This window comes from Sceloporus occidentalis, unplaced genomic scaffold (assembly GCF_023333645.1).
Source record: "Sceloporus occidentalis isolate IW3139 unplaced genomic scaffold, rSceOcc1.0.p SCAF_5, whole genome shotgun sequence".
In the NCBI taxonomy this organism is placed as follows: domain Eukaryota; kingdom Metazoa; phylum Chordata; class Lepidosauria; order Squamata; family Phrynosomatidae; genus Sceloporus; species Sceloporus occidentalis.
Window position 1 is genome coordinate 28,410,052 of NW_028316985.1, and position 13,073 is coordinate 28,423,124.

A 13,073-nucleotide genomic window follows, 5' to 3' on the forward strand; every position below is an offset into this window, starting at 1 on the left:
TCATGATTCCATGGCATATTCATTCAAAATTGGGCAGTTTTGGAGTTCAGACTTTAAGGTTTAATTTTCTGAAGTTTTGTATTTTTTGGAAACTTAGCTTTCAAGAAGCATTCTAATACCCCTCCCCGATACTGTGTTGGCTGTATAAAGATCCACAGTCAAAGAATGATTTTGTTATCAGTTAGCTGCTGCTTTTAGAGAGCTGGCATGGTGTAGTGGTTTGTGTTAGACCAGGAAACTGGGAGACAAGGGTCAGTATATCAAAAATCCACTTGGCCTTTGAAACCTTGGTCAAGTCACACTCTCTCAACCTCAGAGGGGGCAAAGGCTATCCCCTCTGAAGGAAGTTTGCCAAGAAAACTCTGTGATATGTACACCTTAGAAATAACGTGAAGGCATATAACCACAACTTAGCTGTTTCCAAAATCTTTGAGTACTGGGCAAGCCTCAGGTCTGCCAGGCCTCCGTGTAAGCTGTGTGACTTTTAACAGCTATATAACTGGTAAGGTGTGGAAGTAACATTACAAGTAGTAAAATTACCTATAATAGGTTGCCTATTTCTTTTGTGCAAAAATAGTATAATAGATCAACACTTCAAAAGTCATGTACCAAGTGGGAACATGGTCTTGTTTGTCTGGTATAACAAGTAATATTTTCTCATTGCTTTTCAAATGCATTTTAGAGGCATTTTGAGCAGAATTTTTCAAATGTTATACTATTCATTTTTTAAAAATATGACTTTTTAAAAAAAAAGAAAAGAAAAAAACCAGAAAGCACTGAGTCTTGTAACAAGTTAATAATTTCAGAGTAATGTCAACATATTATATTTTGGTCTTTGTTACTAGTAGATAATGTTTATTTAAAAAGCAACTATTCATAGCAAAAAGCAGCCATAACTAATGTCTGCTATTGAACTGTGGCAATAAGGGTCCAAACAGTTGGAAAAATAGAGCACACTTGTTCAGTGCCTGAGTCTGAGATAGAAGTAGGAGATGTGTATACTTGCATTCTTACTTCTGTTACATTTATAATTATATCTCCGCATGGGTCTTTTTCTTTTTAGATGCTGCAGGAACAGCAAAAGATGTGTAAGTAGATACACATTTCTGTTATCAATTTTGTGTTTTACATGACCAAAACTGAATTACATAAATGCTGTAAGACATGAATGGGGCATTTCTGGCCTCTTTGATGTTGCTGGATTATGATTTCCATAATTTCTGATCTTTGTTCATCTGGAATCCAACAACATCTATCACTACCGGGTTTTCCCCTTCCTCTTGAAAAGGACAATTTCACTGAGAGGAGCGTGAACCCTTACCAAAGTTGCAATAATGGCCATTTTCCAGGCACAAGATGGATAAGGCTTCTGTATCACTAATAACTGTGCAGAACATTTGGTCAAATGTTGGGCAAATCTTTTATTGCTTATTTTCCAGAATGATTAAAGCCGTGAGAACCTCATCTGAGGGTCAGAATTGGCAGCCTAAGAACATCAGCTTTTATTTCAAAAAATCACAGCATCTTAAAAGCTGTGGAAAAACCCCTGAAGTTGCTTGTGTAATGTCTTTGAAATCTCATGGGCCAAAAAGAGTAATGGAAAGAGATTTCCAGTGGCTGGAAAAGTTATTTTTGGTTTATAGCTCCCAAAATCCCCCCCCGCCCCCCGGTCAGCATGACCAAAATGCCAATCCAGCGCATGATAAATGAACCTGGCCTCAGAGCAATGCAGTACACCAAAAATCCACTAAAAGAAAGAATTGCAGTACAGAATGCTCCTGTTCAGGTTACTAGCTGTTCTCTTCCAGCCAAGTCCTTCCCCAGAAAATCTAATTAATTCCCCAAAATTACCACCAGATCATGGAAAAGTTACTATTTTTAGTTGTATCTACCAGAATGGCTATTCAGGGCTTCTGGGGGCAGTAGTCCAAAAAGGTAATACTTACAAGCTCAGTATTCTATGCTCACTAAATATTCCCAGTCCTCATTGAATTATTGAATTGAATTATTTTTGCATTTCTCTCAACAAAATATTTTTCTAAAGTCTTTTGTACTTGTGCATAATTTGGACCTGTCCCATGCTTCTTGATATCTCTCTCCTATGTGTGTATAGTACTATTAAATATTTCAGTCAATTTCTGGGTTCTTATTATCTTTGTGGGTAAATATCTGCATGTTCCAAAGAGAAGGCAAGAGCTGCCTTGAATTCTGAAAGGTTAGGCTGAAGCCAATCTGCATTTTTTACTGAGTGATACTCACATTTTAAAAACTTCTTTTTTAAAAAAAAAACCAAAAAACAACCCCAAATACTCATATGCACATCTTCTGGTTGCAACATTTATTGACATGGAAGTTCCATTAACTTTCATGCAATATGTATGTGTCTATCACTGAAAGAAAAGATTCAGCCAGCTTGACTATCTCTATTTTTGTTAACAGAACAGAACATCATTTATCAAGCAGGAATTAATCGGGATGAAGTAACTGGGGAGACCTGTTAAAACAACCTTTCCCCAACCCCAAAATTTCTAGTACAGGTTGAGTATCCCTTATCTGAAATCATTACGATCAGAAGTGTTTTGAATTTCAGATTTTTTTTTTATTTTGGGATATGTGTATTTGATATATGTACATAATGAATTTACGGAGATGAGAGTCTAAATACAAAATGTATTTATTTCATATACAACTTATACACATAGCACAAAAGTAATTTTATACAATATTATACAAGAATTTTGTGTATGAAATAAAGTTCTGTACATTTAGTAGTCAGAAAGGAAAGATGTCACTATCTCAGCCACCCATGAAAAATGTTTTGGTTTGGGGTGTATTTCAGATTTCTGGATTCTGGATAAGGGAGACTCAACCTGTATATGGTCACAGGTCTTCGCAGCTTCCATCCACAGTTTCAAAAAGCAGGGACTATTGGGATTTCTAGTGAGTCTGTATAAACAATAAATCCTAATAATGTAGTCATTCCTCAAGTGTGGATCCTTTCATACCCAAATAGCAACATTCATTCACAAGTGAAAGGCTCTGTAGCAGAGCTGGAAATGCTGTTTTGGACTGCAGCTCCCAGAATCCTACAGGAACCATACCAATGTGCTGGCTGAATGATTCTTGGAGCTGGAGTCCAAAAAGTAGATTTTTCAAGCTCTTTGACAAATTTAGTAAAAGTACAGGTTTTGCAGAAATGAGTTTTAAAAAGAATTTTTTAAATGTGAAGTCGAAAGCAGCCCACTGAGGCCTAAGAATGCATAGTTAGTACAGAATATGGATTGACTGCTGGGAAAGGGCAATAAATAGATTGGAGGGGAATATCTTAGAAAATGCATGACTGACAGGCATTGTAAACTGGAGCACTCCACACTGCAGCATTTTGTTGCAGGTCCTAATTTTAGTATTGGGTGTCTGCAAAGGTGCCTCAGATCAGCAACTAAAAAGGGGAGTAAGTTTTACCCCTGACTTGTGATTCAATATTTTCATTGACTCCTAGACACCTTTCAGAACTTGCTATTATGTTCTGCTTAAGTCTCACTGACTAAACTGAAGGCAATACATATTGCTCTAGCTTTGTTCCCAGTATAAAGTAAATGTTTTAATTGTAAACCCATCTAGTTTTTAGATTGTAAGCCTGAGGGCAAGGAACCGTCTATTATCCCTTCTGTTGTAAGCCGCCCGGATTCCCAGTGATTTGGGGGCATATAAATAAATCCTATTATTATTATTATTATTATTATTATTATTATTATTAGTTTTCCTTTGTTCTGCTGAATAAGACTATCTGGAATAGAAGGAATACACAGGCCTCCAGAGTGACAAACAGTCCAAGTGAAGGTCAACCAAATGTAATGGATTACTGGAAACTAGTTATAGAAACCTCCAATTTTTAAGTTACTGTAAATACGTAATGTGAATTACACCCCAAATCATATCTTCATTGTTGAAGTTTCACATTTCAATCATAATATGATGATACAAGTGTTCTGGCCCTGGAGCTGCTCTGATTACCTGGGCACTCCACTACAACACAGTTTCACTACGCCACCCAGCTAGGCACCTCCTGCTGACTTCAGAGCAAATGATGTGCAGTGATAGCTGCAGAGTAGAACACATTGTAAACAGCCACCCGGCATCACATGGGAGTGCTTTGGATTTTCCCAGAAGAAAATGCATAAACCTATTTTCCAGAAGATCCAGAGCAAAAGGTGAGTTTTTAAAATGCACCTCAGATTTGGTGCTGAACTGACCAGACATCATCTAGACTCTTGGCACCAGAACCAAGGATTGGGTCCTGTATTATCAGGAGTCCTTGCTGTGGGAACAAGAGGAAGCCATTTTATTTGGCCAGTGCAGACAGGGCCCAGGAGGATTGGCTGTATTTTATAAACCTAATTAAACTGCAACTTTGAGCTCAGTCACATGGACATGTGTTTTTTTAAACATTGCCATCATACTGTGGGAATCAGACCTTAATCTTTTTCTTATGCTGTGCTTCCCATTCCACTAATATCATTGAAGGAATTAATCTCGTACAATCCTCTCAGCCCCCTAGTTCAGTGACCAAATCTCCAATCACTCTCCTTCAATAAACAATTGTAGTTTCAAAGTGCTTGGTAATTGATAAATAACATCATTTACATTCTTTTGATTCACTACTAAGTCTTGAATAATCAGGTCAATAAAAAAAAAGAACTTTTAAGGGCTTAATGTACATTGATGGATTATTTGAATGCAATCTCATCTAGCAAAGGATATTGTTCTGTCCTGTGTGAGTAACTCCTTCCATTGATTTTCTTCAAGCAAGTATATATTTGAATTCTTATTATACTTTTTACTGCTAGTTAGTGGTAGTAATCATCTTTATTATCTGATAATATTATCTGATAACTCCTTCAGGATTCCTTTTGGATGTGTGAAAGAATAAATAAATGTATCCATGTTCTTTTGGATGATTCAGAAGAAGCTATTTATTAGCCGAGAGGTTTTGCACCATTCAAAACCTCCCACTTAATGCAGCTTGTCAAGTAATTGGGGGGGGGGGTATTGCTGCTGTGACAGTTCACTGACCAAGAGGAGGTGAGTGATGCAACTCAGGAGTCCAAGAAGCAGGCATTTCAGCTACAACTGCAGCGGAAGGAAAGAGAAATAAGGTCATTCACCTGGGTGGAGCTTCTAATCTGAATCTGTGTCCTTAGTTCATTGCTTAAAATGAATGTGCCCATGGGATTTACATATGAACACACAGCTATTACTTTAAAATCTCTTGCTGTACACAGGCTATGCAATCCACTGTTCTGTTTATCTTCACATTGTCTTATTATATTTTTAAAAAACCTATGAAATCTTTTTGATTAGAGACAGCAGTGGAAGAAAAAGTGTATGTGCATGCATGCATGCATGTGTGGTGGTGGTGGTGTTAGTTGCTTTGTAGTCAGCTTTGTCTTTTGCAATCCTATGAATGAGAGTCTCTGTCATAAACAGCCCTGCTCAAGTCGTGCATACATGGGACTGTGGCTTCCTTGAATGAGTCTATCCACCTGTGAAGAAGACTGCCATGTGGCCATCTTCTTTTCCTACTGCCTCCCACTATACCATGCATTTTCTCCTTTTCTAATGAATCATATTGTCTCATGATATAGCCAAAGTATGATAGCATCATTGTAGTCATTTTTATTTCCAGGCAAAGCTCAGATCTTTGCTATTTTCAACTCCCCTCGAGTTGATCTCAACTCATGGCTACCATGTGGATGTAGGGCTGCCATAATTGTCCACTTTTACCAGGGACAAAATGTAGGACAAATTCAAGACCAAACTGTAGGGCAACTGCAGGACAAAACTCAGCTCAAAATGTAGGACATTTAAGGTCCACCATTTTTCTTCAATGTCCTACATTTTGGGCTGAGTTTTGTCCTGCAGTTGTCCTACAGTTTGGTCTTGAATTTGTTCCACATTTTGTCCCTGGTAAAAGTGGACAATTATGGCAACCCTATGTGGATGAGACATATCCAAGACTCCCTGCCCTCCACTGCTCTGTTTACTGTAGTTCTCGTAGATTCAGGCCTGTGACTTGAGTCTATCCATCTGTCATGTGGCCAAAGTACAACAGCCTCAATTTGATAATACAGTGGCCCCTCCTAACTCCCAGATCTTGGATCTGCACCATTGATTATCCACGGAGGGGCGACCTCCGCTGTTTCCAATAGCGCGCACCCAAGGGCACACCCAATTCAAGCCTATGAGGCTTGAATATGCGTGAGCCTCCATTTGTGTGGGGTGTGTGTGTCCAGAACAGATCCCCCATGTAAACAGAGGGCCAACTGTATTAGCTTCCAGAGAGATTTCTGTCTTTATTTGCTTATGGACCCATTCGTTTGTCTTTTTGGCTGCCCATGGTATCCTCAGCACTCTTTTCCAGCACCATATCTCCACTGAATTTATTTTCTTCTTAGTTGCTTTCTTCACTGTCCAGCTCTCCCACCCATACATGGTGATGAAGAATACCATGGCTTGGATTATTCTAATTTTAGTGTTCACTTGTATATCTTTACTCTTTAGGATCTTGTCTAATTCTTTCATAGCCATCATCCCCATTCCTAGTGTTTTTCTAATTTCCTGACTCCATTTGGATCAATGTTTGTTCCCAGTTATGGAAACTCTAATTATTTTGATTTCCTCTTTGTCTAGATTCAATTTATGTAGTTCCTCCATGGTCATTATTTTTGTTTTCTTCATGTTCAGCATTAAGACTACCTTTTCACTTTCTTCTTTGACCTTCCCTAATAATTGTTCCAAGTCTGTGATGTTTTCCACTAGGAGTATGGTATCTTCTGCATAGCTCTAGGATCCATTTATTGTTGACTTTTGGCAGTCCATGATATCCATAGAACTCTCCTCCAGCACCAAATAGTTTGAAAGGGACCAGACAGTGGGTTGAGAGAGGGTTTTCTCCTTCATGGATTGCCTAAATGCATCTGAATCCTATGGTTTGAATCCTACTTGCAAGTTCCACCTAGAGTAGACACATTTAATTAATTGTTGAATGGCAACAATGAGATTAACACATACATTAATCCCATTTATTCAGTGGATCTCTTCTAGTTGGACATAGGAGTCAGACAAACAGGTATAATCAGATCTAATTTGTGTTCATATGTTCTATTGAACATTTATTAGTTTCATCTATTAGTTTTTTAAAGAGTTAATATTATTATCATTTATTAGCACAGTTAATGAGTTTTACTATTTGTTGATTTATAAATTGTTGATTCAGTGGGTCTACTCTAGTAAAGAATAACCAATAGGAACCATAAGTTGAACCTTAATGTAGATATTTTCTGAGAAAGAGATCTTCGTTTTGTGTCAAAATTTCTCATTTGAGTGGCCAGGCCTTTTAGCTTTAATAACTGAATTTTCACAGGGGCCACTCTATGATGCACCGTTAATCCTTGTTTTCACATGGAGAGATTTAAGCATGTCTTAATTTTTCCCACTGAAAGCATGCTTATGTAAACATGTTCAACTTTGGCTGGTTGGTGCTTTTTGTCAGGAAAGTAATAAAAATTTAGCACCATCTACCGTGCAAACTTTGCAACTGCTTGTTTCCCCACATTTCACACTGGCATTTCCTTACATATTGACAGAGCATTCCTGTGCATGTTTACTTAGAAGTAAATAGGTCCCTAGAGGGGCTTATTCTCTAGCGCATTTATAATCATAGTTTTTCTTACTTGTGCTCCTTGCTTTTATTTATCGCTTTCAGGACAAAAAGTATGACAAAGCAGCTTCTTGTGAAATAGAATGAAATATCTGAAAATAATCTGCAAAAACAAGAAGAAATAAAACAAGAAGAAACCCAGCATGAAGCATAAAATCACTCTGCTCTAATAAAAGAGTTAGTAGAAAATGGCTGATTTATTTTCCTATGTGAGAGTTAATAATATAGGATGGAATTCAGTATTGCAATTACAGATTTGTAACCTACAGTTACAAGTCTGTAACTCCTTTGCATTCAGTGAGACTATATCATCTTACTGTAAATCTGCATAAATATCTTCCAGTCCACCATAACTGGCAGCAGCTGGATTGGGCAAAGGAGATCTGTTCAGCAACCAGGAGGATATTTCTTACTCCCTCTCATGAAGAGGTTTCAACAAAACCTGTGAAATATGTAGAACATCAGTGAATGTTAGTGTTTTAAAAATAGTATATTACTAGGATCAGTAATCCTTACAATTAATCTTATCAGATTGGTTAGTGTTATTGTACCTATATTGTAAGTGGAGTGCACTCAGGCTGAGAGATAGTGGATTCCTTAGTAAAAGACTCCCTGGTGACTTCACAGCCAACTGGAAACATTCCCTTTTCACACTCTGTAGAACGTATGGAGGCCTCTTTAAGATGGTTATCTTTCAAAGTGATATTTCTGATTGCTATAACTTTTACAAGAAAGGTTTCTGAATTATCATCATTATTAATAAATCCAGCTTTCTGCAAGTTTGAGAAGGAGAACTTGTCTTTAACAACTGATCCTCTTTTTGTTCCTGAGTCCTTGGGCTGCAAGATCTGGAAATCAATCACTGGAATTGCCAACATTTGTCCAAATCCTGTTCATCCTGGGGGTGGGTGGGTGGGGGTGGAGATGGCATTTTCTAGATGTGGGAAGAGGAGGAAAATTATGTACAAAGAACAAAAGCCATTCCTCCAACTGAAGCATTATTTATTCCCCTTCAACCAAGGACAGTGGGTTACAGGGCATCAAAATCAACACTGTCTAGGTCAGGGGTAGGCAACCTGCGGCCCGCGGGCCGGATGCGGCCCGGCAAGGCCTTGGGACCGGCCCCAGCCTGGTCCTGCCGCCAATTGCCGCCGGGGCCTTTGGGGGCAATTGTCTATAGTAGCCTCAGAATCATGCATTTATATTAACATTTTTTTTAAAATCAGCAAATTTTTTTGCGTGTCCTCCATTTTTTTTAAAAAAGTGTCTTACATTTGAAAATTTTGTCCTACCTTTGTCCTGGTTTATTTATATATTTAATTTTTTAAAATTATTTCATTATTTATTTTTTTGGCTTCGGCCCCCCAGTTGTCTGAGGGACAGCAACCCGGCCCCCGGCTCAAAAAGGTTGCCTACCCCTGGTCTAGGTGGACAAAATGTCGCATTTATTTATGTTATCATTATGCTATGCTGAGGCCTCAAAATGTATGTGCACACTCCAGAAGATGTATGGCAACAGCAACAGCATTCAGAGTTATTATCATCATTAGAAGAGATGTGTAAGGCTGCAAGGTGGAAAGAACCACTTTTATAAGGTGCTATAAGATAGATAAATTTAAGTCAGAACAAGCAGCATTTGGGAGGTCTGCCCTGCAGATAGTACTAGCAATGTATCTCATTAGTTGTGAATTATTCCTTCAACCCTCCTGACAATGAGAAGTTGACACTTGCTGTGGGTGATCATTCTAGGAAGAATGAAGGAACAATCCACCTCCAATAGGGCTGCAAAAAAGAAAACCTTTCTTCTACTGCTCCTCTCTAATCTTTAACTCTAAGGACTGGAGCATGGCTTTGGTGCGGCTTTTGGACTCTTAGGACGCATGCATCATTGAAATACCATACCTCCAAAGTGACTCAAAGCAGCTTTATTTTGGCCTGTCTGTAACAGGCCTAAATGACTAACTAATTTTGAGCAAGGCTATGTCATTTAACTGTTGATGGAGAGAGAGAAGAGTCAATGGACTAAACAGAATTAGAACTTTGGGTCTCCTGCTTTGATCAGCTGGTGTGAGGGAATAACTCCACAAATGATAGCTGCCACATTAGCTTTTAAATCAGTAATGCTGGCAGACCAGTTTTTATAACACTGTTCTCCACTCGCTGCTTTTGGTGGACTAAGTGAAGTAGGATACTGAACTGCGGGGATGTTGTGAAACTAACAGAAGTTTTGCTGTAAATAGCAGGGAACTTCTAAAACTTAGCTGCCAACCATCTTCTTGTGATTTCTCCCTTTGCAGAACAGAAGAATCAGTGTCAGAAGATGACAAAAGGAGGTACATTGTGTGGATTGAAGTTCAGCAACTAAAAATGGATTTTTAGCTACCAAACATCTCTCCCTATTCTGGATCCTGGAAAATAAAGACCTAAAGTTTTCAAACTACAACTCAAAGGATTCCACAGGGCAAAATCAGGACAACCAAAGTGGAATAATAGTGTGATAATTTTGCAGTGGTTATTGTTATCAGTTATCTTAAAGCAGCATTTTCAGCTATTGCTACCACTTGCTTTCACAAGCTAGATTTATTATTCAGAAAAGAATTATCAGTCAACGCTTCACGTTTGCAGCTTTGACTTTTGTGGCTTTGATTATTCATGGCTTTGATTCATATGTTCTCTCTAGAAATCACTAGGGCCTCCAGCACGACTCTGTGGTCAACACTCGCCAAAAGTTGTGCTGGACATAGAGATTCCTAGAGAAAACACTTTCCTAGGCATTTGTAGGTCCTCCATTGCAATTGTAAGGTCAGCTTCTGGCAGACTTTCCCTGGAGTACCGAGATATTACTGGAGAGGTGTTCTCCCTGGTTAAATAAAGTTTTTTTTTATTTTCATGGGATGTGTGTTATGTGTGACAATGCATATGTGTGCAAGTGTAGGTGAGAGTATGTGTGAGAGCAACTATCTACAATGCAGAATTAATGCAGTTTGACACCACTTTTAACTGTCATGGCTCAGTGTTATGGAATTATCAGATTTGTTGTTTTGTGAGATGTTTCAGAGAGCTGTCGTGCGATAACAAACTACAAATTCCAGGGTTCCATAGAATAGACACATGACAGATAAAGCAGTGTCAAACTGCATGAATTCTACAATGTGGCAGCAGCCATAGTCTCACCCAGTTTAGCTTTTCCTCTGCCTATTTTTGCAAAGAGATACCCGAAGACTTGTCACATAGAAATGCAACCCTCCAATGGTCTGTTGTAAGGATTAAAACTAAATGATGATGAATACTTAAAAGCCCTTGACTTAGTAGTATTAAATATGCCCTCACACCAAGTCTTGATTTCCATTTTATTTATTTTTTTCTCCTTTTCCATTAAGGAACTATGGGGGTGTTTATGTTGGTCTACCAGCTGATGTAGCTACCAAGATTTCAAGCCAGGCCAGAGCAGCAACTAAAGGTACTTCTTAAAAAGATTGTGCTTTAGTGGCTGCAGTGGCCAAATATCTCCCATTTGTTTGGACTAAAGGAGTGGCTTCATTGTTTAAAATGGTAACAGAAGTCATGCTTGCAACTCATATATTTGATCCATTTCATACTAGATAACTAGAACTTTATGGCTGCATTTGCACTGCAGAAATAATGCAGTTTGACACCACTTTGCCATGGCTCAATGCTGTGGAATTCTGGGACTTCTAGTTTTGTGAGATGTTTAGCCTTCTCTGCGAGAGAGCTCTGGTGTCACAACAAACTACATATCCCAGGATTCCATAGGATGGAGCTATGGTGGTTAAAGTCGTGTCAAACTGCATTCCTTTTGCAGTGCAGATGCAGCAAAATGGAATCATAGATCTGTAATTGTGTAGTGTGAATGACCCTGTTATTAGTCTGTTCAGTGACCACCAAGCATTTTAACACTCAGAACATAAAGCAAGGCATATTTTTATGAACAATTTCTTTGTCATCTTCCCAGAAGATTGTTGTGTTCCATGTATGTAGCCTTTCAGTGGTAAATAAATAATCTATTGTGCACCTTATAGTTATATCAATTCATCAAATGCTAAAATAATAAATACCTGATTCCATGCTTACCTTTGTTCCTTGCTATCCACCCTTAAAAAACTAACCAAGTTAAAGAAGAGACTGCTTTTTCTGCAGGTTAATGGTTGTTTCTTTAACAACGCATGCCATGACAAAGCAACATGCAAGTAAATTTAATATCATAATCCCAAGCATCAGCCTTAAGTGACACATCAAAAGATGTTAATGTAGCTTGACAGAAGACTCCTTCCCTTATTTCTACTTATATTCATTGGCATGCATCTTTCTGTCATTCCAGTGGTGAAAAGCAGAAGGTTTATGTTGAAAGCTGGTTCAGATACAAGTGTGCTGGATTTCTCAACATCTTAGTGTCCTGTAATGTGATATTTCTCTGGCACAGACAAAATACATTTGATGGTGGAAAGACTGTTTTTCATAACAAAAGTGGTGCTCAGTTATGGGAAGAAAAAGCCTGCCTTTTCCCCATCTGTAGCGCACAGTGGTTTGAATGTTGGATTATGACTCTGGAGAACAGGGTTCGATTCCCAGCTCAGCCATGAAATCCATTGGGTGACTTTGAGCAAGTCACATTCTCTCAGCCTCAGAGGAGAGGAATGGCAAACCCCCTCTGAACAAATCTTGACAAGAAAACCCCATGATAGTTTCACCCTAACTTGAAGGCACACAACAACAATAACAAAGGCTTGCCCTGTACCCAGCTGTGACATTGGTCAATTTTACATTCTTGGTGGAATGGGTTTATTTGGGGGAGGAGGTGGGAACTCTTTACGTGACAATAAGTATAAAAATCAGTTGAAGACAGCTCTTCTTCCCAGAGGGTCCCATTTTCTGTTGAGTTGTGATTTATATTCTTTGTCGTTTAATGCTCATTTGTGATTTATCAGTTTAAGGGAGGAAGGCCTGGATTTAAAATGTCAAAGCCTTAATTTGTATGATTGTATCTCAGCTAAATAAATAGAGATGAGTACAAGCCTTTTGTCCATATATGCAGTCCCTTCATGTCTCTATTCCTATCACACCTTAATAAAAATCAATCAATTATTTTATAGTTTCTTGTTACATCTAAACTGGGGCAGCATGTTTAACAGCTTGGGAACAAGCCAGTATTCAAAACCATTATTTCAGATGGCTGTGGGAAGTTGAATATCCCACATTTAAACATTGTAAACCAGCATACCCACACACAAAAGCCCCAGTCTGGCACAGATGTACCATGCAGGCCTCCTTTGTAACATCGCCTGCAGGGGAAGACTGTTGCCTTTCCCTGCAGAAATCCAGCTGAGGTTGCAGA

The 13,073-nt window shown here is 38.5% G+C and overlaps 1 protein-coding gene across 3 annotated transcripts in view; it reads left to right on the forward strand.

The window, feature by feature from the left end:
• CUNH12orf75 (chromosome unknown C12orf75 homolog) overlaps nucleotides 1–12,676 on the forward strand; it is a 37,900-nt gene extending 25,224 nt beyond the window's left edge. The window contains exons 2-4 of one of the 3 annotated variants that reach the window (XM_089528027.1): nucleotides 1,064–1,088; nucleotides 10,018–10,053; nucleotides 12,060–12,676. In XM_089528027.1, the coding sequence (XP_089384153.1) occupies nucleotides 1,064–1,088; nucleotides 10,018–10,053; nucleotides 12,060–12,321 (323 nt within the window). In that variant the 3' untranslated portion in view covers nucleotides 12,322–12,676. Of the gene's footprint in view, nucleotides 1–1,063; nucleotides 1,089–7,828; nucleotides 7,898–10,017; nucleotides 11,188–12,059 lie in introns of those variants that run through there. The other 2 variants (XR_016281507.1, XR_016281508.1) reach the window with 2 other exon arrangements.
• Nucleotides 12,677–13,073: the final 397 nt, after the last annotated feature.